Source organism: Sapajus apella, unplaced genomic scaffold (assembly GCF_009761245.1).
Source record: "Sapajus apella isolate SASKATOON/1434 unplaced genomic scaffold, GSC_monkey_1.0 scaffold63, whole genome shotgun sequence".
Classification (NCBI taxonomy): domain Eukaryota; kingdom Metazoa; phylum Chordata; class Mammalia; order Primates; family Cebidae; genus Sapajus; species Sapajus apella.
In genome coordinates this window covers 12,682,916-12,708,709 of record NW_022437003.1, presented here as the reverse complement: position 1 = coordinate 12,708,709, position 25,794 = coordinate 12,682,916, and the positions used below count along the sequence as shown (strand labels likewise).

General features: G+C 38.9%; 1 protein-coding gene across 6 annotated transcripts in view; it reads left to right on the top strand.

Moving 5' to 3' along the window:
- HIVEP1 (HIVEP zinc finger 1) overlaps positions 1 to 25,794 on the top strand; it is a 148,045-nt gene that overhangs the window by 28,393 nt on the left and 93,858 nt on the right. The window contains exon 1 of one of the 6 annotated variants that reach the window (XM_032247710.1): positions 21,492 to 22,683. The exons of the other annotated variants lie outside the window; for them this stretch is intronic. Within the exon in view, the coding sequence (XP_032103601.1) occupies positions 22,677 to 22,683 (7 nt within the window). The 5' untranslated portion in view covers positions 21,492 to 22,676. Of the gene's footprint in view, positions 1 to 21,491; positions 22,684 to 25,794 lie in introns of those variants that run through there. 6 annotated transcript variants of the gene reach the window in all.

The window sequence follows — 25,794 nt, the reverse complement described above, 5'->3', positions numbered from 1 at the left end:
CATCTGGGTGGAGATAGGCTGAACCAAGGCAACCATCCAGATAAAGAAGTGATGTTCAATTGTGGGGATGTGGATATACAAGGGCCAAGTTATCTCAGGGTGACTTTACAGTCAGGAGCAGCAATGGAGGGGACAGAGTGGGTGGGTGTAAGTTGTACTTAGGGTAGAAGAGGAGTGCCTCAGTTTCACTTCTTGGAGCTTTTTTGTCTTTCATAGTTTCAAATAATGCAAAGCATGCATTATTTGTCTTGTTACTCGTGCCCCGTTCTCATAACTTTTGAGCATCTTTTTTGGTTGCCTGGCTATTTAGTAAACATAAGTGTATGGAATCGAAACAAATGTTTGTCTGCATCAATTTCTTTGTGTATTTGCTACTGTGGTCATTCACATATTGATCAGTGATGATTTTCCTGAGCCTGGTCAGTGCATTGTGGCAAAAATTAGATTTTCTGACTCCTGATCCGTGAAACCATATTCCTTTCTGCATTTTATTGCTTGGCTGTAGGTCGTGTTGAATATAAACATATTTGTGGATAACATAGCTGTATGTGGCTGAGAGGTTGTACTGGATATTATAGAAGAGAATTTTGTGTATGTAGTAGGTAGCAGCAGTGAGTATTTTCCTGTTTTGTTTTGAAATGTTCTTCAACATGGAGAATGAAATTTAAATGATACATTCTACTGTTTATTGTTTTTTCCTCCTTTTTTTTTTTGAGACAGGGTCTTGCTCTTTTGCCCTGGCTGGAGTGCAGTGGTGTGGTCCTAGCGCACTGCAACCCCAGACTCCTGGGGATAAGCAGTCTTGCTTCCTTAGCTTCCCAGATAGCTTGGACTACAGGTGCATGCCACAGTGCCCAGCTACTTTTTTGGGGGTGGGGAGGAGGGGTCCTCACTTTGTTGTCCAGGCTGGTCTTGAACTCCCAGCCTCAAGTGATCCTCCTGTGTTTGCCTCTCATAGCACTGGGATTACAGGCGTAAGCCACCGCACCCAGTCTGTGGTTTTTCTTTTTCTTGTTTTTAAGCATCCTGTGCAGGAAAAATTAAGGAACATGATAGATCTGTTAGACATTAATATCATGCAAATTCGGTATGTTTTAGTGTTTTGATCTATTGATGTCCTTTCTATTGAAGGCAAGGAACAATAGTTATTAGGTACTTTATTAGATTTCATTTAATGCTTTCAGAAAGAAGCATAGATATTGCTATTTTTCAACAGTGATTTTTAATATTTGAGAGCCGTATTTTGGTGTAACTGTTTTTCTTTTTAATCCTGTATGTTTTATGCATTTAAATACATTCTGAAAAGGGCTCCATCGATTTGCCTAGACTGCAGAGGCATGCAGGGCCCACAGAAAAAGTTAAGAATCATCCTCTTCCATTCCCCAAACCCTAAAGCCAGGAAGGGAATAAGATGAAATTTAGAAATTAATAAATAGATTTTGGATCTCTACTCTGCCTTTTAGGAGCCCTGCGGTTGGGACGTTTTACTTCTGAGTGCCATTTTCTGTGTTATAAAATGAGTATACATCGACTTACCACCTATGCAACTTATGACCATTCGACTTTACGACCACAGTCGCTAGCCACGACTGCTCCGCGTCTGGCAGAGCAAACGTTGCCCAGTTGGGCGTACGACAGTGTGGACTAGCTTCCGGCAGCACTACCATCTCCGCGTGCATATAGCCTACTCAACTTACGACCAAATCATGTTATGACCGGTCCACGGTCCCGACCGTGGTCGTAAGTCGAGCACTAGCTTTAATACATCTGTCACAGATTTGTGATGAGGGTTAGAATGGACACTTTATGTAATATATATGGCACAGTAACAGGCACATAGAATAACTGTTGTTACCCCTTTGATCCTTACTCTTTTCAGAAACTGGCTATGTCCTTGGCCAAATTACTTATCATTTTTTGGTCTTCGTTACGTATTTATCTAAAAGGATTTAGATTTGTTTATTTCTACTTCAGCTAAAAAAAAAATCTGTGATTATATGAAAAATCAGGATTACCTTTTTCAAATTGGAATGCTTGGTCAGCTAAGCTGACCTTTATTTTCTTGATTAAAGACATTGATCAACAGGCATTGTCTTTTGTGTCTAGCTATTCTCTACCAGTTTTCTTTCGTTAAATGTTTGTCAGTCACATTTGGTTGAAATCATGCTGTTTATCTGGACCATAACTTAAAGTAAAAGGACAAATTACTGATTTGCCTCAAATACCATGCAGAGCCATGTGGCAGCTCTGCGGGTAAACAAGCCTCTCTTTGGGGTTGGGGTTAGGTCTAATGAAAGTGATATTCTTGTGTATTTCCAGTGGTCATCCTCTGTCCTTATCTTCAGTTCCAGTAGCTCTTTAAACTTCATTTGTTCTATTGACGCCAAATTGGTTAGAAGGTTAGAGGGTTGGTTTGTGTGTAGGAGCTTAGAGGGAGGGCCTGGCAGAGGCTTAAAATCAAGTAGAAGTGTACAGTCAGGGTTCTTGATTGCAAAGAGTAGAAGTAGCCTCTTTGACTCAGGGAACGACTTCACTGGAAGGGGTGTCAGGTTGCTGTCATAACCCCCAACACAGGTCAGTATCTGTGTTTAAAAGACAGCGAGGAACCAGGGGAAGTGCTCTGCAGCCAGGACGGGAGATCACCATCCGTGAGCAGACTGGGTCTATGATGCTGTCTCCACAGGGAGCACTGTACCCCTGTGAGCACCTGCAGTGGGTCCCTGGCCAGAGTTCAGGAAGGGCGGGCGTCTGGCCTGGCTGCCCCACTGAGCTGGACATAACAGCGGTGGATTCCTCAACTGTGGGGTGAGGATTCTGATGCTGGCGGTCAAGGGGAAATATAAGCCCAACAACCGATGAAGATTTTCTTTAGATGGGTTCAGCAGCTGTTGGAACCACTTATTATCTATGTGTGTGTACCTGCGTGGGTGTGCATGCGTATCCTGCGTTTTGGAGAGGAAGGGATCCAGGCTTTCATCAAAGCCCTAAAAGGTCTTTTGATCTAGGAGTTAAGAAACACTGTAATAAAGAGATTTAACTGTGTTTGAATCTTTGCTTTTCCACCAGATGGTGCAAATCTTTTATGATGTTCACAGAAGGTAAATCCTCAAAAGATAAGAATAAAGTTCTGTCACACAACATGAAGCGTTGTTGATTTGATTCTTGCTTTCCTTTTGTCTTTAATAAAGATATAGGTGGACTTCAATATATTTTTTAATAAGTGACTTAGATTAAATTATCTGTAGATTTTTGAGGCTAGACTACCGTTTTTTTTTTTTTGTTGTTTTTTGTTTTTTTTTTGCAGAAAGAAACTGTAATGACTGGGAAAAACAGTAATATATTCAATATGCTAATTGTTTCACACTCTTTATGAGCTAGAAACACTCAATTCTGATAATGTTTTGTTCAGTGCAGAAAACTTGTGTGATTTAAATTTTCGAAGATAAAAGTCATGTCAGGTTGGTCAGTGTATTATTAGGCTGTTCTTACATTGCTATAAAGCAATTCCTGAGACTGAGTCATTTCTAAAAGAGGTTTAATTGGCTCATGGTTCTGCAGGCCATACGGGAAGCATAGTTCCAGCATCTGCCTCTGGGGAGGTCTCAGGAAGCTTCCAGTCATGATGGAAGGTGAAGGGGGAGCAGGCACATCACATGGTGGGGAGCAGGAGTCAGAGAGAGTGGCCGGGGAGGTGCCACACACTTTTAAACGGCCAGATCAAGCCACAAGGGATCTGTCCCCATGATCCAGCCCCTCCCACCAGTCCCCACCTCCAGCATTGGGGGTTACAGTTCAACATGAGATTTGGATGGGGACAGATATCCAAATGGTATCAGTCAGCCTGTTTGTCTGCTTTTTTCCTCTGAGCTGTTGACAGTTTGCTCTCTCTCCTTCTGCATCTTTCTGTTTTTAAAAATAAATAGCCAGAGAAAATAGGTTGCTAATATGGGCTACTGTATACCTTGTATTCTAGCTTACCTTTTGTTTTCTCCTTCGATTAAGAGTTTCCTTCACATCATTACATGCAGATTTTAATTTGTTAGTTTGTCACATCATCCCGAATAAGAATTTACCTACTTCATTTATTTCTTTGACAGAACAAATAAATTGTGTGTGGTTTTTTGGTTTTTTTTGAGATGGAGTATCAATTTTTCACCCCAGCTGTGGTGCAGTGGTGCGATCTCAGCTCCCTGCAACCTCCACCTCCCGGGTTCAAGGGATTCCCCTGACTTAGCCTCCCTACTGTCTGGGATTACAGGTGTGTGCCACCATGCCCAGCTAATATTTTATATTTTTAGTAGAGGCGGGGTTTAGCTGTGTTAGCCAGGATGGTCTCGACTCCCGAGCTTGTGACTCGCCTGCCTCAGCCTCCCAAAGTGCTGGGATTACAGGGGTGAACCACTGCGGCCAGCTGGTTTTGTTTATTTCTTTTTCAGTTTTGCTTTCATTTTTGCCATTACAAACAACTGCAGTAAACATCCCTTACATCCTTTGTAAATAAATTTGTATGCTTTTTTTTGTTGTTGTTGTTTTGAGACAGATAGGTCTCCCTCTGTTGCCCAGGCTGGAGTGCAGTGGCCCAGTTATGGCTCACTGCAGCCTCAACCTCCCCAGCTTCAGGTCCCCCAGACTGCTGAGATTATAGATGTGTGCCACCACACCACATCCTTATGCATTCATTTTTATAATATATATTTACAGTTATTCTCTCAGTCTAGATTTTAGTTCTATTTATGGTGTCTTTATCATACAGAATTTTAAAACATTTTTTGTAGTTGAGTCCGTCAACATGTTTTCTATTCTAACCTGCAATTAGACAAATAGCCCTCCTAAAGTTTCTTCTAATATTTCTAATACAATTAGGTTTAGGTTATCAAATATTGTATTGATTTCAAAATATATAGTTTTTTTAAAAAAAACTTTTATATCTCTGAAGTTATTTCTTGCAATAGTGTATCAAAACTTAGTTAATAGTACTTTTTCTTTCAGTGATACATAAAATAATAGTTTCTGTTATAATTGATGCTTTGAATTCAGTATAATTGGTATTTCTTGCACTCAGATCTTTAATCCATTTGTATTTATTTTTGTATATGTCCTGAGGTTATGGAGTCCATTTTCTCCTTACAAATAAAGCCAGTTTCTCAGCATTGTCTACTAAATGAAGATTCCTTTTCTCACAGAATTGACACATACTAACTTCCGATATATACGTTGACTCATAGGCTGGTCTGCTAATTCATTTATTCCTGTGCTGTACCCTTGACAACAGTGGCTTTTTAATTATGTTTTAAATTCCTAAAGGGTAAGTTTGCCTTCACTATACTTTTTTATTTTAAACATTTTCTAATGTTTACTTGAAATATCCTAACATTTGATTCTTAAGTCTCTGTTTTTACCTACTCTCTTACAAAATGAGTTGATCCAGGTAGGCATTTTGTGTGATGTTTATATGCACGCGAGTGCTCATATGAGGGCATTTCTCCTCTTCTCACTTTCTAAGTGAACTTTTCTTTCCTTTCCTTTCCTTTCCTTTCCTTTTTCCTTTTTCCTTTTTCCTTTCCTTTCTTTTCCTCTCTCTTCTCTTCTCCTTTTCTTTTTTCTTTTTCTTTTTCTTTTTCTTTTTCTTTTCTTTGAGATGGAGGCTCACTCTGGTGCCCAGGTTGAAGGGCAGTGGTGTGATCTCAGCTCACTGCAACCTTGACCTCCCAGGTCCAAGTGGTTCTCCTGCCTCAGCCTCCCAATTAGCTGGGATTACAGGCACCTGCCACCATGCCCAGCTAATTTTTGTATTTTTAGTAGATACTGGTTTTTACCACGTTGGTCAGGCTGGTCTCAAACTCCCGACCCTCAGGTGATCCACCCACCTCAGCCTCCCAAAGTGCACGTATTTCAGATGTGAGCCACTTCTGGCCATGAAATGTTTTTTAAGAAGGTTCATGATTTTCCTGGATTTGTTCTTAGTTTGGTGGGCATCAGCGGCTTCAGCATAAAGTGCAGAAGTTCTCTTTGAACCAGACGTTGATCAGCGTCCCCTTGCTGTGTTATTAGTGGCACTTCTGTAATTTGTGTTCAGAGACTGTCTCGGTTAAGTGGGATTTCTAGCAATTCTGGTGTCTCTGTCCTCTGATGCCAGTGGCATTCCAGTCATTATCATAAACAAAAGTTCACAGAGTTTCGCTTCAGAATAATTTGAGGGGTGGATCTCGGGTGTGGAGGATTATATGGAGAATTGTTGAAATGGAGAGTGTGAATATTGAGTTACTCTGGGCTCTCTCTTTTAATATACATTGGGAATGTTTATTTTTTTCAATGCCTTGCATGTGTAAACGATGCTTTCCATGGGGTGGGCCTGCCCCTCTGGAGACCACTATTTTAAAGCTGTGGATGGTAGCTAGTGCGAATAGGTTTCTGGGCTCCTGAATAAGAATTCTAGGTGAATCTCCTTCACCCCATAGAGCACTGTTATAATCACTTATTGGGTTCTGTGTTAATATTTTGTTATTTTAGGGGTCAATTTATGGACTCTTATGGCCTGATCAAGACAGCAACCAAATGTATAATTTTTCCTAAGAGGGAAAATATATTCTGATTTCTAAACAATGATATTTTCAGTTGAACTTTAAAACAGCAGCTTTTTGGTTACGGACTCTATGTTGGCACCAAAGGGTACCTTGGGAAGCTTTCCTTCCCCACCCCTTCACCATCCCATTGCCCTGTTAGTCCTCCTCAAAGCTTTCAAAGCCCGTGCACCTGTGTATGGCTGAGGGCTCAGTGTCCCCCACCTTCAAAGCCTGTGCAGCTGAGGTCTTGCTCTGTCCACCCCAAAGCCAGCACACCTATGTACAGCCAAGCGTTCACCGCCTCCTCCTTCAAAGCCAGTGTACCTATGTACAGCTGAGGGTTCAATATCTCCTCCTTCAAAGCCAGCACACCTGTGTACAGTTGGGGGGTCACCATCTCCTTCAAAGCCAGCGCACCTGTGTACAGCTGAGGGTTCACCGTCTCCTCCTTCAAAGCCAGCGCACCTGTGTACTGCTGAGAGTTCACCGTCTCCTCCTTCAAAGCCAGCACACCTGTGTACTGCTGAGAGTTCACCGTCTCCTCCTTCAAAGCCAGCGCACCTGTGTACAGTTGAGGGTTCACGGTCTCCTCGTTCAAAGCCAGCGCACCTGTGTACAGTTGAGGGTTCACTGTCTCCTCGTTCAAAGCCAGCACACCTGTGTGCAGCTGAGAGTTCATGGTCTCCTCCTTCAAAGCCAGCGCACCTGTGTACAGCTGAGGGCTTGCTGTGCATATGTGTTTGCAGTGAGGTGCCTCAGCCAGTTCCTGCTTCCTTCCCCAAGCAGACTGGACCTACATCCCTCCTGTGTAGACATTTTGGAGCCTCCACTGTGATGCTTGCCTGTAACCCATTGATAGAGCTAAGTGAAATTTGCTTTTTAAGAAGGTTCATGTTTATTTTCTGGTTCTAGGGCTTCCGTGGCTATTTAGATGAGTTGTTTGGAACACTAGACTGATGAGATCACAAGGGTGATGAAACGTTGCGTGGATCTTGGCTTTCTTCTACCACAAATCCAGCTATGTCTATTTTTAATACTCTGTTCCTAACCCTAGCCATCTACTGGGCATTTTTATTCATATGCTTGATGAAGTTGGCTTGGTGCATGTGTGTGTGGATCCAAATACATACACTGTCCATCTCAGAGAAGCAGCTCATCACCTGGGTCCTGGCAGGGTCCCCTGTACTGCTCACTGAATGGAGAGGTAGGGCGGCTTTGTTTCACACCAGGCTTCTGATAAGTTAGATTCACGTGAAAGCGGGGTGGAGCATGGTGGGGTTTATGTTAACACGTCAGGGCAGATGTATTTGTTTGTATATTTCCTTTAACGTTTCATGAGTTGGGCACATTTTTAAAGATGCTGTCAGGGTAGAAAGGAGGCCCAGGACCATTATGCTGTCAGCTTTAGAATACATTGTAAATGGTATCTCCTGGGATTGTGCAGTGGGCACAGCCTTGAGATAGCCCATTAATTTCTTCAGTAAATGCATGTTGAGTTAATGCTTGGTAATGAAGCGTACCCTGCTATGTTAGGGAATGTTTGTTAGAGGCGATTGATTGTGACCCACTGGTGCCATGAAAGATTGGTTAGTATGGTGATTTTAGCATGTAAACGCCTTTGATGACAAACTCAAACCTCATTTATTGACAATTAAAATTGCATTATAATTTTAACATTATATGCCTGTTAAAATGTTCTCTATCACATCTGCAATGGTGAATATGTGCCTAATAAAAATTTGATAATGATGAATAGTCCCAAATATTGGAAAGCCAGTACTTATCTTTAAATTATGCTTTTTAATGATCTTTAAAATTCTACCCGTTTGAAATCCAGCTATGTCTATTTTTAATACTTGAAATTTTTTTTTGAATGAATATGAGTCTCAAAAGTATACTGTTTGAAATGTCAAACAAAAAGATGAGATTCATGTGATTTGAATCACACAGAATTCACCGGGAGAAAATTTTTAATAATTGTGGCAATATAGAAACTAATGAGAAAAATTAGACCTTAGTTGTTTTAAGCACCAGAATTACCTTTGCAGATTGTATAGACTTTACGTTCAGGAAATAATTTTATCTGTTTGCAAACACTCTGATATTCTAAACTTGAGTAGTAGTCTAAAAATTAGCCATATGGTAATACTTTGTGTTCTATTAGGGATAATGGCCAACATTTATTGAGTTCTTAATGCATTTCTGGACCTGTTCTAATCTCATTACCACATTTAACCCTGTGAAAAAAAGTCCTATGGCACATTGCTGTGTTCATTGTCCCCAGTTTAGAAAGAGGAAAGCTAAGATCTGTAGAAGTGAGAAGCTGCAGCCCCCCAGGAAGTGAATGTCAGGGCAGACTGGGGTTAGAATTCTGGGTGGCCTCATCCAGAGCTTTACACTGCTGCTTACTGCTGCCACATTGTTACAGGCATCAAATATACTGTTCAAATACTTTTAGCTGTAATTCATACATTACATAAGTGATATAATCCTGAATGTCTCCAAATATGTGTGAGTCTTGTAAAATTTTGGGACCATGCTAGCGTCGAGTGTGGCTCTTGTACGGTGATCTTCATGGGCACTAACAGACCATGGAGTTTAAAACGACTGGAGACATTTTGCCAGTATCTTTACAGAGGAATCAGGAAGTTGGACGGCTGGCCAGTGGGTGAAATGGTGTTTTTGGAAGGCATCGGTGGGTGAAGGGAGGAAGCTGATTTGCCTGCACGCGCACTCTGTGCCAGGCACTGTGCTGGGCACTGTTGCATATGCTCCTTCCTGGTAATCCCCGCAGTGCAGAAAGACAGGTTCATGGTAGCCCTGGGGAGCCTAGGTCACTTGTCCCAGGTCTCACAGCCACTGGGGCAGAGGTGCCACTCAGAAGCAGGCGGTCTGCCACCAACACGTCTTCTTTCCATTCTGTCACACTGCTGATTGCTGTTAGAGTTTGGCCGTTCCCTCACTCTGCTTTTGTGGTGGGATTGGCAGAGGGTGCGGGTGTTCCCTTCAGTTTTCATCCTTAGGTCTCCTAGACACTTCTGTGCACCTTTTTCCTGTGGATGCACTCAGTCGGAAGCTTTTTAATTTAGTGGTATTTCCATCATGAAAGATCACTTACAGTCATGGGGCACTCTTAGTTTCCTGGATAAGCCAGTCAGGAAAGAATTTCAGACCTCTGTTTTGGGTTCATTGCCCTTGTCTTTTCAGGGCAGTACCCCCCTTGCTGTTCACATCTGAGTAGTGAGTAGTTGGCATGGTTTTGGCATGTGCCTGGAGGCCCTCTGAGTTTGTAAGTGAGCTGTGTGCTTGACTCTATTGCTGTTCCCATTTCACAGTTAGGATGCATCTGGACTCTTCTGTTTTTCACCAGCTTTCATGACCATGGATGTTTCAGCTTTCTACAAGATTTCTGGTAAGCAGGCGTCTTCATTTCAGCCGGTTCTTTGTCCCCCTTGAAAAGTCATACATTTTAGTCACCATTGGGCCCAGAAATAAGAGCAAGTGGGCCACAGTGAAGCGGAAGGCTGGCCGCAGGAAGGCACCTGAGTACCATCCGCAGAAGTGGCATATGACAAGACTGGAGAGTGAACAGCTTCTTGCTCCTTTAGATAAAAGAAAGAACATTTGCTCGAATAAACAATTAGGATCATATTTTTCTGATCTTTGTCACCTAGACATTAAATGATCATTTAGAATTGAGAAGAGATGGCATACGTCCCCACACTCTACCTCTCTCCAGAAGTCCTTGGCCTTCCAACCAATATGCCCATCACCCCACCCCCAAATCTTACCTTTTTAGCATTTTTTTTTTTTTTTTTTTGTAATCAAGATTCTACTTGTGAGTCACAGGGTATTTAAAAATATGCACAATCTGTTGTTAATGGTACCTGGATACATTCTCTATTTGAAAATTCAATATTTAAGGGTGAATACAGAATGTTTGTTTTAAAAATACCTTTCCAGTTTAGTTAAAGGGCTATAGGGGGTAAAACCACATTGTCTCCTTTTTAGTGTTATGTAAAAATTATTCAGTCTTTGTGAAACTGAGTCACAGGCTTGTTTCGTGATGATTTCTTTCCAGTTACTGGCTCGCTTTTGAGCAAAATGGTGAAGCTGTTCTTTCTGCTTGGGGACATTTTTGTATTATTTTCCCTCCACTGCTCTGCACAATTCCAACCAAAATCAAGCCTCAGAGCACTTATGTGGTATCTGCTGAGCACACTCGCTGCTTAATGCATTTTAATATGATGTTAGTAAAAGAAAATGTTGAGATAGCTATTCACTGGGCATTACGAGATTTTAGATTCCAAAGTGTAGCCAACTCTGGCACACCAAAGGAAAATAAAAAAGGTGAGACTACAGAAAAAGGTGGGTGTGGGCGGGGGGGAACGGTGTGAGGTGATCCTCCCAAGCCATTTGTAACCAGAACATTTATTATGGGGTTTGGGTTACCAAATAACAGGAGCATCCTTGAAACATGCTCGTATGTTGAAACCTTTTTGGTACACAGAGACTTGAGATTAATGACATGACATTTCTTATGGCAGGATTCACCTGTTTTTAAGGTACAAGTAGTGATGGCGTGTCCCCTTGTGAGCAGCCTCCCTCTGCCAGGGTTCTCATTGGCTGCTGAGTGGGTCAGCAACTGGAGAAAGGGGATCCGAGGGGCGTTTTGGCCCCTCGGGAAGCTCGTGGGTGGAGTGTGTGAGACCTTGCACTGGGAGGGGACCATCATGCCAGTTGCTCTGCCTGATCGGATGTGTCTCTTTAAATGACTGTAGGATATTAAAGTTGAAGGAGGGCTCTTAGGTATTTAAATTTTATCCAGTTTTTTGTTCACAAATCAACACAAATAACCAAAGATATTTTTCTGTCTGCTTGCTCAGATAATACATGCTATTTCTTTGTAAAAAGAAAGACGGAGGGATGATTTACAGATGACTCAAACTTATTTCAAAACAAATTAAATTTGTGGATTTTAACTAATAAGCTTATATTTTCATGGCACATTTGAGTAATTTTATCAAACAAACTTCCTTTTTCTAGTATGCTCTATTTGGGATTTCAACAATTTTTATTATGTAATGAGGGAATATTTCTTTTGTGAAATTTTGCTTCCTTTTTGATGTAACTGTTAGAATTTGATGAACTGGTTTGTAACATTAAAATGAGGATGAAAAATGACAAGACATTCACCGAGCGAATGTCACTTTCTGGGGTGTTGCTGGTGGTGATGTCGGCTCTCTGGAGCCTGTATATCCAGAGGTGCTCAGAGTCTGCCCCTGTTGCTCCTAGGAAAGTTGAAGCCTCCTGTCTGATCAACTGTGTCCATGACTCTCTAACCTGCCCTTACAGTGACACCGTTACCTGCTCTAAACCCCAGGGCACCTACTCCACCAGCCCAATGGAAACAAGCTTGTATTAGGAAACTGCGATTGGGTTCAGAATTGGGACTTTCCCACACACTCTGTTTGCCAGATAAGACTTAGCATCCTCGTCTGTAAATCATGAGAGTTCACATCTGCCACACATGGGCACTGTAAAGATCCATAGAAGGGGCCAGCTGGGCAACTCCTACCCTCTCCTCAAGAGTCATAAACAGCTTTCTTTGCTTTCAAGATCAGCTGTTCCTCCTGGCAGTTAGGTCCTATCAGGCCCCTCTGGCCAGTCTCACTGCAGGTGCCCTCGCTTTCCAGCCCGTGGCCTGGTGGACCATTTGCTCATCCTGAGTAGGCCATTCCTGCTTCCCAGTCTTTGCTCCTACTTTTTTGGGATCTTATTCTCCACCTACTGAAATGTTCAATTGATGAAGTAGAATGGCGGGAGATGGTATCTGGAAGCCACAGGCCAGGTGCTGGGCATGCTCATTGCTACTGGGTTGACAGTTGCTTCCAGGCCTGTTCAGTGGACGCTGTGTGCATGTGTATAGCACATACACAAGTCATATAAATATAAATACGTGTCAGGACGACAGGGTTTGTACTTCATCTCTTGATCTTACACTTCTATCTCCTTTCTCTCACAGTGAGAGTGCTTGTTCTCATTGACTCATTGACTCTCATTCTGGAATGTCAGAATTACTTACTGGCTCCATCCCATATATACAAAGCAGTTCAGAATAGCAATGCCAGCACCACTGCCACCATTTTTCTTATGTCCTTAGGGTGTGTCCCACGAGAATAGAGGATTAATGTGTTTCCTGTCAGTTCTTCTCTGTGTGCTTGTGCTACCACCTAATACGAAGTTCATTTGTCACATTTTATTTTTTAGTTTCAGGAGTTGTTTTTATTTAAAATTTTTGTTTTACAATCACAGGAAATATTTACATGATTCCAAAGTAGCATCCAGAAAACAAGATACTGTCAAAAAAGTCCATCTTCTGTCTCTGTCTCCTCCCCTCTAATAAGTAACCATTTAAGAATATTATGTTTTATCTTTCCATTTTTGCCTTTACTATATGTGTGTATATACATACTGTATAAATGTAAATACTGTATAATTTGTATATATTATTATTTCATCCAAAGCAAATACTATATAATATATAGGTAAAATATAAATAGTGTGGATTAGGTATCTGTGTGTATATTGATCTACACTTTGTTTCTAAAAGAAACTGGTTATACTTTACATGTTAACCTGCAGTCTAACCTTTTTTTTTTTTTTTTTTCTGGGGAAGGGAGGTGGTGGAGAGGGTGGTGCATGAATGGGTATTGCTAAAATTACTTTATTAGGTAGACTGAAGTTTTTATTTGTTTTTGTTTATTTTTATATAAATCTTCATAAATTCTTATTCAGTGTGCTTTTTACTTTTAGTTAGCTTCTCTTTCCGTATTTACACTTGTCCATAATTACACTTCAGCAGTCTTGAGAGAGAACCTCTGTGGCTTTCTGAAAAATTATTCTTTTATATAAACTTGCTCAGATGAGTTAGGAGAAACTGTTCTTACTAGTTTCAAAATGAGTTCAAATACTGTATGGGGGGACTTTCCAACTGAGGATAGCATGTCGTGGTGTGTGGTTAGCCAGTACAAATCTAAGAGGCTGCAACAGCTGTTGCTAACTTGTGAAACATGCCTTTAAGTTTAAAGCAGTCTTTGGAAATTCTACTTCCATTTGTACATGGCTTTAGATGAGTAAAGACATGCCGGAATCAAGACCATGATATATACATACAGGCAGATTATGAATGTATTGAGTTCTTTTACCTTACATTATGTTTATTTCACAAGGACACACATCTAAATAATGAAATGCATCTTACTGGAACCATCCAAAGTAAGCCACGTAGAGGGTCACCTAGAGATAGCTTTGTGGAGCATGATGGAATATCTGAGGGTTTTTATTAATACATTTTAACTTTCTTAAAAATCATTTAAAAAATTAGTTTTCTAAATATACCTGCAGTAGTACATGAAACTGTTACAGTAGTGTCTGAACCTTATGTGTGTAAAGTTATTTGGTCAGTTTGAAAAATTTGTAGTATTTGTGAAGAAAGACATAAGAACTAACATACATTGAGTATCTGCTCTGTATCTGGTGTGTTCTATCGTTATCTCTTTCAGGAATTAAAACTATCTTATGAGGCAGATAGCACTATTTAATTTAGTTTTTTGTTATGAAAGAGGCTGACATTTGGAGAGTTGGAGTCTCTTGCCTTGTATCATGTACCTAGTAAATGGCCAAACCAGGAATTGAGCCACAATTTGTCTGAAAACAAATCCTTACCATACCCAGTGTACCTTATTCTCTCAATTTACTTTCTTTTCTTGTCTTAAAATGAAGCCTAAGGATCTAATTTTACCAGATTAAAACTAGGCAACCACTTGTAAACTAGAAATTTTAATTGATAAAACAATCATTCCTAAGCTTTAAAAATGTAGGCTAAAATGGTTAGGAAATGAGGTCTTTTGGAGACTTGTAGAAAATGCTCAGAAAGTAATTTCCAGGGATTGGGAAGGGATTCTCATTATCATAATTTTCAAAATAAATTGATATTCATTATTGGAAAGCTGTGTAGTTCCTGTAATTGGAATATTTGCCTTTACGTGTCACAGTTGTAATTTTCTTCCAGATCAGAAGACTTTCTGTGCAGCTGCTTTAATTGACTTCTGTTTTGGGGAAAATAAAACACACGTGTCCATAGTTTATGGTGTTTCATTATAAAGATTTATAGTAGATAAGGTATAAAATTATTATAAATATTTCCCAATATGCCATTTGTGTGTGTGTGTGTCTGTGTGTGTGTGTGTATTTTGTGGCATTTATAGTCAGATTTTATTTGCTGCTCTTTAAACATTGAGATGTCCTGACTATCAATTTGTGGTTTGTTTAAAAGAAGAGTGGGATTTTTTTTCTAGTCAAATTAGAAGATACAGCTTACCAAAGATAAAAATAAAAGAGGCACTATAGAAATGTATTATAAGCCACGGAAAAAAGATTATTATAAGAAAAAGCCGTTAATTATAAAATAAATGTTAGGATATAACAACAACAACAAAAAAAACCATAAATGGGTGCCTGTGAGTCTTAAGGGGACAAGAAACTGATAGAAATATTCCGAGGCCCTGTGGGGATGGTATGGGAGTTCTGAGTCTACAGCCCTAGGTAAGGGCAGAATTGATTCCATGTCTTGACTGAAACCAAAGTGCTGGTGAGGTGGGAGGATGCTGTGTGGAGGGTTACGTACTGCTTAAGCCAAGATATGTTTGGAAAGGGGAGAAAACATTAATTTTCCTTTTCCAATCATATCAAGCCCCTTCCCTTACAAAACAGAAAATGACATGAGAACACTAGAGATAAACCCGCCAAGATTTGTTAATGCTGGCTTTCAGCTCTTTTCCAGAATAAATAGGATGAACGTCTTGGTACATAATGTATGTTGTATTTAAGATCACTATTTTTTTCAATAAAGAATAACACAAATAGGATAACAGAAGGGGAATGTACATTTCATCCTTCTCCATGTGGAAATATGAGCTATAACTTGTTAGTATCAGAAAAATAGGTTATCTTTCCCTTCTCCATTTCAGATAGTCTGTCATATTTGAAAGCGAATAGCTCTCAGACTCTTATAGCCCATAACTCTCAGCAACATAGAAAAATGCCTGCTCTGTGTTTATTTAATCTGTCAATTGTAATGCCAACTTGAGATATTTGGGATTGTTATATTTGGTTCACTCATTTGCCTGATGACTATGCAAATAATTGGATTGATACCACGGTTTATGCAGTGGAAACTATGGTATGAAAAACAGTATGTAGTCCATTTTTCTATCTTCCTCCATAGGTAGATTTACATGAAAGCATATACTGTATGTTCGCTGCAGAAAATTTGGAAGTTCCACATACAGAAGTTGTAGTCACTCATAACTGTACCATCCAGAAATAACTATTATTAACAATTTGATATCTTTCATTTATATATATACATATGGATATATGCAAATATCTACATATGTATGTAGACTATATACACATGCACACTTACTCACATACATGTATGAATATATAACTATACATACATGAATTTTAAAACAGTTGGCATCATACAGTATATATTTTGAGATGCTCCCCTTAATATTATCTGTGACTAGTATTTCTCAATGTCATTAAAATTCCCTATGGACATCAGTTTCAAATGACTGCGTAATTGTATCACATGACATAACTACCTTTTTTTTTTTGCAGTTGTAAGTTTAGTTTTTGTTTTATTTGGTTATCAGGAAACCTCTTTTTTCCCTTTTCTGATTAACATACATGATTTCATGACATCATGTATTGTTTGATGTTGTGCCTCTTGCTCATTAAAAAGCCTGAGCATTTGAGAATCTAATTCAGTGTTGTGATCCTCATTTGTGTGTTTATCCTGAAATATTTCTAAGGAAAAAAATTCTCTAAATGATACATACCCATTTTAGAAAGTTGCCTTTGTTACCTTCAGTTTGATCTCCTTTCATTCGGTTCCTCATGAGATGTAGATGTCTTCTTGTGAGGTCATCAGACGTCTGTGTAGAACAAGATGGAGAGCTTACTACCTTGTGGGAAAGTATAATGCCAAGTAATTACTAAATTATTATAGAATTATACTTGTAATACTACAACCTAAAGTTATAGTATGTTTTTAGAATGTATACTTGAGTAATCTAAATGGGAAAGAAAATTCTTCAGTTAAAATCATTATTTTGTTATCTTCTGTTGTTTTTGTTTAAAATAGAAAACTTCAATGTCTTATCTGAGGAGCTGTCACACACCAGAGGCTACAGTATGGACATTGTATTTATATGTTTTTCTCCCACCAATGTCCAGTTTAGAGGAGAAGAAATCTTGAATCCTTTTGGTTGGATATTTGATTTCTGAGCTGGAAATTTTTCTAAGCTAGCAAATTTCAGGGTACAAATTGAGTTATTTTTGCCAGCATTCTGGATTTGAAGCATGAGATTTCATCGCTGTGATGAAAAGAGCCTTTCCCTGCTCACAAAGCAACTTAAACAAAATCAGCAAAATGATGGAGATAAATGGGCTTGGTCCATAAAGCTCAAGACAAGGGTTCTGTTAAGCTAACACTGTTACAAAGTGAGTACAGGAACAATAGTGTGCATCATTTTGGGGAACTGTACTACATGTAATATTCATGGAGAAGATGAGCTGTTATTTGCTCCTTTTATTTTACATGTGCTTGCTCAGCAACTTAGCAGAAATCATATGTTGGACTAAATGGCTCGAGGCAATTTTTCTAGGGGCCCTAGATTTATCCTTGATCTGGCAAAAGGTTGGAATAGAGAAACTGAGATTTAAAAAAAAAAAAAAAAAAAAAAAAAAAAGATTAGTTAATGAAGAACCAGAAATGAAGGGTCCAGAGCAGAAAATAAGTTTAAATGTCTTTGGAATTTATTTGGAGGTGAAGTAGGATCAATAAATTACTAGTGAGTTACTGGGTGATGTGAGATTTGAAGATGAAGGAAGTATATTTAATTTACTTATTATGTTTATAGAGCCTTAGATTAAGGTAGTGTGATGTTCTTAAAGAAAAGTGGAGGCCGGGCGCGGTGGCTCAAGCCTGTAATCCCAACACTTTGGGAGGCCAAGGCGGGTGGATCACAAGGTCAAGAGATCGAGACCATCCTGGTCAACATGGTGAAACCCCGTCTCTACTAAAAATACAAAAAATTAGCTGGGCATGGTGGTGTGTGCCTGTAATCCCAGCTACTCAGGAGGCTGAGGCAGGAGAATTGCCTGAACCCAGGAGGCGGAGGTTGCGGTGAGCCGAGATCGCGCCATTGCACTCCAGCCTGGGTAACAAGAGCGAAACTCCGTCTCAAAAAAAAAAAAAAAGAAAAGTGGAAAGGTTATAATGACCTGTGTTTCCTTCAGTTGAATTCATAGCAGTTGCCACATTTGCCTTATCTCTTTATATGTACTTTTTTGTTCATTTGTTTGTTGTACATTTGAAAGTATATTAATCAATTTTTGTAAGTTGAATTTGAATATGGGCACTTAATTCTTATTCATTCTTATCAGTTCAGTTGATTTTGGGGGCATTTGTCTAATTAGATTATATCAGCTGCAAATAAAATGATTTTGTTTCTTCTTTTACAATTTTTAAGCATCTTTTAAATTTTTTCCTATTTTATTACATTGTCCGGGACTCTAGTGAAGTGTTAAATAGTATCACTGTAAAATCCTGACTTTAATGGGAATGCTTTTGGTAGTTCACAGCTAAATACATGTTAACTTCTCATAGACATTTTTTACATATTTTATGGAAATTATTCTAATGATAATTTTCTGAGTATTTTACCAATAATGGTATTTTTTTTTTTTTTCTTGGAAACAGAGTCTTGCTCTGTTACCCAGGCTAGAATGCAGTGACGTGATCTTGGCTCACTGCAATTTCTGCCTCCTGAGCTGAAGCAATTCTCCCACCTCAGCCTCCTCAGTAGCTGGGACTACAGGTATATGCTACCACACCTGGCTAATTTTTTAATCTTTTTTGGTAGAGATAGGATTTCACCATGTTGCCCAGTCTGGGTATAGAATTTTTGTCAGTGTTTTGGTTTAATATGTCTGTATAGTGAATTGTAGGCATAGATTTTTCTTATGACAAGCTAACCTTATATTCTTGAGCTCTAACTTGGTGATATTTTAATTTTTTTATATACTTGAGTACTACTATATTTTAAATAAATTAATGAACATGGATGCTGTGGTTCCTAATGAAATAGGGGTGCATTTAAATGTATTGCCTATATTTTTATTGTTGATATATTTGCTAAATTAACAGATAGTAAAAATAAAACTATCACCTGGAGGGCTATAGAATTCTTTGTTGAAAAGAAGTCCTCATGCTTGCAATGGTTGACAGTCAGTAATCTAGATACTTAAAAAACATCTTTTCCTCCTCACCCCTTTTCTGGTAGTTTTGTATATGGGTATATGGTCTAGAGCTGATATTAATCTGCAGATTCTGCAATCCCAGAAATAAGAGGAAATTGAAGAAGTTATCTTCATTGTTCTGTTTCTGTTATCAAAGACTTTCAAGGATAATGACTGTTATAGTCTCATGAAGTAACTCATTCTAAAGCTTCACCATACATTCGTATCTTCTAACTTAGATGTTCTGGGGTATTCTAGTTAGTAGTGTCTTCTGGCATGCTCAGGATTGGTTAAGATGCTTCTTTCTTGAAAGTTTGATACTATAACTCTTTCTAAGTAGATTAGAATGATACATATAAAATTTAATAATTCTTTGGACAATGGGAAGGGAGGTGGTAGAATCCTTTCTGGTAATCAGGAATCATACAGTAATTGTAAAACGTGAAGAATATTAGGTTTAGTCCCTGAGGACAGCATGTTGAGTTGTCACATCTCTTTAGTATGAGGAGGAAGGGATCAAGGTAATCAGATTGGTTCTGATTGTTTCAAACCAAAATGCTGCTGTCATGTTAAGGGGGCCTTGGTCTGAGAGTGTTTGTCAGTGTCAGTACTGCCAGTGATTTGCAAGTGATTTGGAAAATGTGTAAAATTTATATATACCGCATTTATAAAGTGCTTAGTGGTAATTCTGAAAATGTTAGTGTTTTGAAAATAGCATTCACCCAGTCATGTGTTTAGAGAAATAGAAAGAGTCAAAAGAAAGTAGTTGATGATGTCATTTACATTTTAGTTCCACTCCCAAGTTGGCTGGCTCTTTTGAAGTTGACTCTTAAAGTCCTAGAATCATTGATCTTACAGCTGAAAGGAACCTGGAGAGCATTGGTTCACAATATGTTTTTTGTTGTTACTGGAACAAATACTGTGCTAGATGTTAAGAGTTAGAAAAATGAAAAAAATGTGGCTCTTGCCCTTAAAGTCTGGCCTGAAAGACAAACAACCTGAACAAATATTTTACTTTGGGGGGTAGTAAGTTCTGGAAGGGAACCTTTAGGCAGGGGGTAGATTTTCCTAGATGTGGCTCCAGCAGCTTGGGCAAGCAGTCCAGGCCCAAACAGCTCCACACTGGTAGTGGTGTTGCTGGAACTGGACTCCTGGTCTCTTGATATAAGTCACGTGGAGCTGACCTAGTAAGCTTTGCAAAAGAAAATTTTACCAAGCATGCATGTATGCATGTGAGTATACATGGAAGTATGTACGTATGTGTTGATTTGGTACCTTGCTCTGTGCAGTTAACAGCTGCTTTATGTGAGATGCATAGACATAGACATTCATATTTACTTTTTTTTTTTTTGAGACAATATGTCACTCTGTTGCTCAGGCTGGAGTGCAGTGGCATGATCTTGGCTCACTGCAACCTCTGCCTCCCAGGTTCAAGCAATTCTCCTGCCTCAGCCTCCCAAGTAGCTGGGATTACAGGTGCCTGCCACTATGCCCAGCCAATTTTCATATTTTTAGAAGAGATGAGGTTTCGCCATGTTGAGCAGGCTGGTCTCGAACTCCTGACCTCAAGTGATCCACCTGCCTCAGCCTCCCAAAGTGCTGAGATTATAGGCGTGAGCCACCGCACCCGGCCAACATTCATACTTCCTTATCCTACATTTTTTTGGGGGGTGGGGTACAGGAGTTGGGTGGGGATTCACACTAAACATTTAGAACCAAAGCAATTAATAATTTGAGTAATTTTTAATGTGATTTTGTCATGTCATCTGAAACCCTATACTCTAACCTTAGACCTCAGGATAAAGGTTTAGATTCTTTTCATGTTACCGTGTCCATGATCTTGCCTGCTTCCCCTGGCACATCCCTTCCGTGGTGCCCCCTGTATTGCCCCTACCTGGGGCTCTCCTCGCTTACTGTGCTGTTTCTAACCATCATGCTTTGCCCTGAATCTCTTTGAGTCTTTTTCTGCTGTGGACCAAAACTTCATCCTGAGATTCACCTCTGGTCTCTCTGGGCAGCTTCCCAGAACACTCAGCTGGGATGGGTTGGGGCAGCTTGAGGTGCAGCTCCCACCACCTCTGAGTTGCTACCCATGAAAATACCTCATGTCTCTATGTCCCTGTACTGCAGGGCATGTAGCACATTGATGGATACTTAGTAAATGTTTTGTTGAAGTATTCAAGTTTTTAAATTCCCCTTTTCATCAGATAACTAAAAAATGTGTATGCATGGCTGGGTACGGGATCTCAAGCCTGTAATCCCAGCACTTTGGGAGGCTGAGGCGGGCAAATCAGCTAAGGTCAGGAGTTTGAGACCGGCCTGACTAACATGGAGAAACCTCGTCTCTACTAAAAATACAAAACTTAGCTGGGCATAGTGGCAGACGCCTGTAATCCCAGCTACTCGAGAGGCTGAGGCAGGAGAATTGCTTGAACCCAAGACATGGAGGTTGCAGTGAGCCATGATCACGCCATTGCACTCCAGCCTGCGTGGCAGAGTGAGGCTTCATCTCAAAAAAAAAAAAAAAAAAAGCGTATGCATATATATATATATATGTATATAAATATATGTGTATAAATGTGTTTAATGTTCTAATTATTCTTGTATTGTTTTCCATGTAAACATAACTGTTTTGGATTTCAGTTTATTTTTTCTTGAGAGAATACATGTTTTGGAGGATATTAAACCCACCGCATTTATATCGTTCACTGGTAATATCTTCTTCCAAGCTATTTCAATTGGAATTCTTATTATTAGACCATCACATGATTATAAACCACTCACAGAATTTGATACTTTGGTGCATCCCATGGATTAAAACATGCTTTAAAATCTGACATCTATGTTTAAATAGTTATTGTAATCATGATTTTGTTAATGGAGATTTATATCTGCTTTCCAATCTCTGTAGCCATGTGAAGTGTAAACTAGCCATTATATTTGCTTCTTTAAATATGTATCTGGGAAATACAACTTCAGACAATTACAATATAAACTAAACCTGGTAACAATTGAATAATGAATGATAATCTATTCAGCTTTCCCCTCCTATAGTATTATTAATAGATAGTTGACTATTTGGTTTAAAAGTAAAAATATTTTTAAAACCTTGACTTTTCTAAATAAAGGAGAATCTACAGAAGAAACAGTGCATATTAAGTACTGATTGTTTCTTGGTCGTCATAATGGATGGCCTCTCTCTCTCTGTCATTTTTAAGAAAGCCAAATTACAGGATAGGTAATATCTTAAAGGATTCTTATCTCAAAAACTAGGATGCCCAGATCTAAAGGGGGCTTGCTGAGATACTGGGTTGGTAAATAAAGCTCAGCAAATCATAATCATCTTTGGATTCTCAGTCATGTTATATAAGTGGTCATACAGATGGATTTTTAACTCTGATTTTCCTAAGTTGCTTTCCTATCCATTAAACGGTTGGGAAGGTGCTGTCAGATACAGAATAAGAAGAATGCATGACTGTGACTTTAAGAAGGAAATTAAGTAGGGAGGGAAAATGGGGATGTTGTGACTGCTGACATTTGTGGCCTCCTTTCATTTGCGTAAGAGGTGGACTGGCTTCTCTGTGGCTGCGGTTGCCATGGAGAGGTAGTGGGGGAGGACTTCCAGGAGGCAGCCCATGAGAGAGAGTCTGCCTTAGAGCTGCTCCTAAATGTGACGTGAAGGGGCAGGGAGCTCAGGTGTGCCGCGGCGGCACAGATAATGGGGATGGCCGACCTGTCATGGCTGGTAACGTGACTGTGCACACACCCCGGGTGTGACAGATATGTTTGTGCAAGTGCCTGTGAATTCCCTATGTGAAATGAAAGGATTGTAATGTTGTATGTGTTCCCACCCTTTGATGTGATTTCCTACACTTGATATGATTTGATGAAAAGAGTTTAAACAATTAAACCAAATGTCCACTCTGGTTATAAAAAGAAACTGACTAACTTCAATCGGCATGTTTGTGTATAGGTAAATGACATCAATAGCAGGGCAAATAAATTTTCGTGAGACAATACACTCAGAAAAATCTAATATGGTAGATTAAAATATAACCAGAAATGACTGTATTACTACCTGGTATTATTAATATACAGATATTACAGAGTAGTGTAGCTGGCTAATAGAAAAATGAAACAATGAAAGTTAAAAGATTTTTTCTGCATAACGTGTAGAGGAAAAGCCCTTGCATGTTTTGTAGGTAAAATGTTTATATCTGAAGAGAGGTTTTGAGAATTTTGATCATTATTAGTATATTTTATTGGAAATACTTTTAAATCAAATAGAAAATTGTTAACGAGTTTGTACTGTAATCATTTTATGGCTTTTGTTGACATAATTGGTAAATTGAATGTGATGACTATATTTGTCTTTTGTTTTCTTGTGGATAACATTGTGGATATTGCCTTTGTTTAAAAATAAATGTGACTGGTAATTTTAACTTAAATGCAAACTACTGTTTAAAAAAATTTTCTAAGTAAAAATTTATTTCTCATGAGGAAATCATATCATGTATTAAATTTACCCAATATAAAGAAACTTATTTGACTTCTTTTCTGATGCAATTTGAATGAGAGCCAAATATTAACATTGTTCTATAGTAGAGTCAGAAATGGTTTAGGTGAAATAATACATTGTAAGGTTGTTAGTCATTGACTGCTTAATGCATATTACAACTTATTTAAATAATAACTAGTTGCTAATAATAACTGCTTAATGCATATTACAACTTATTTAAATAATAACTAATTTAAGTTAAATCCGTGAAAACAAATGCCTAATGTTTTCTTTTTAAAAATGCAGTGTTATGTAAAATCTAGGTGATGGTATTGCATAGTACCACTGAACAGATTTGTAGAATGTACAAATTTATTATGGCATTTACTTGCAAAGTATTACATTAAGTTAAGGTATTTCAGAAATTTCTTAATAAATATTGGAGATTATATATATAAAACTATTCCTTTAATGATACAGTAATCTTATTTGGCATCCTAAAAACGACTTCTTTTTTTATTTGGAATATTGTATGTTAAGGCTAAATTTCTTTACTTTTTGAGTATGATATTTAAATGCATAAACATTTATGAGTTATTAGGTATAGATATTGATGAAATTAAACATTTCATTATTTTTCTTAATTTTAAAATTAACTCTAAGTTACATTTATTCAACAAGGAAGCGAAAATTGGTTTTCTTTTTTTTCAGTTATTCATGCAAGTCAAAAGGCTATGGGGAATAAAATATTTGAGTATTTGTTAGATAATAATAAGTAATCTTTAATGAGTGCCAACTACATGCTGAGTGCTACTCCAAACTTACTTGTTTTTTCTGAATCTCATGCAACTTTGTGAGGTAGGTACTATTTTCTAACCCATTTTACAGATGAGGAAACTGAGGTTTGTATTGTAAGGTCATTTGCCCAGTGCCATAAAGATAAGAAAAGGGTAGACCAGGATTTGGACTGAGAGAAGTTTTTAACCCCGACACATTACTGTTTTTTGCGTATTAAAAGTAAAGTATAGTCTGGGCATAGTGGGAAAAGCTTTCTGTTCAGGTGTCAAGGGATGAAATCCCAGCTTTCCATGTCTTAGCTGAGTGACCGAAGTTATACCTCTTCATGCCTTAGTTTTCTCACAGCTACTTACTAGAAGAATACATGTGAGTACTTTTATTCTAGTGCTAAATATGAAGATTCCCCTGTAGTAGTAGTTATTGCTAGCATGTATTATTAATGATTTTAAAATATAATATGTTAATTTAAATTATGTTCTGTTTGGAAACAGTTGATAGAATAAAAGAAATAAAGAGGCTGTGGTTAAAGTAATATTGAATCCTTTTTCAGTTATCGTTAAAGTATTTGTTGATTTCTAGCAGAGTTTCTCAACCTGAGTGCTATTTATGATTTGGCCTGGCTAATTCTTCATCTTGGGTGCTGCCCTGTGCATCATGGGATATTTGACAGAATCCCTGGCCTGTACCCACAAGATGCCAATTGCAATCTTTCTCCCTCAGTTGTAACCCAAGATGTCTCCAGGCATTGCCAAATGCCTTTTCGGGGGCAAAATCACCCCAACCTAAAAATCGCTAGTGGAGTTATATGGCATTGAACAAGATTGGGATGAGGACATTGGTAGGGAGGGCTAAGATGAAGATGCGCTAAGATACTAGAGGGAGGGAGGAACTGGCTCTTGTTGGCAGGTGTGGCTGCATATGGAACATTGGTTGGAAGGCAGGGAAGGGCAGGAGCAGATGCCATGCAGAGCGCTGCAAAGAGGCAGAGGTCTTGGGAAGAGAAGAGGCTTGGATCTGGGTGGCTGAGGTGGGCAGCTTAGAGAGGTTTTTGAAGGAAAAATGAGAGGATTTGGGGATTGCCTGAGTATTGCACATTTTACAGGACAGAATAAAGAACAGTGGAGATTTTGAGAGTGGTTACTGGGCAGTCTGCAAGACTGACTCTCCAACCAAGAGGAACCTCCTGTGTGCCGGCTTCGCCATGCACGAGATTCACATGTTTTTCTTAGCAGTGGTAGAAATCATTGCATGTCCTGGACCTTCATGAGCATTGCAAACCTTGGGTCTTAAGTCTAGGACTTCCAGGTGACTCCCATATTTAAAACTTCCATGATTTGCCTTGGTTTGAAGATTAGATGTGATCTTGGGAAATGAGAGATCTCAGATTTTGACAAGGAGCATGCCTTGGTATAATGTATAATACTCTCTCTTCCTGGATTCTTGCTCTGCTGCTTGCTCCTACCCAGGTTTCTGGCCTTGACTCTGGAGCTTTCTTCTGTAATGCATCTACTTATAAATAATTCATTGGACATCAAATAAATATTTTTTAATTTAATGTGA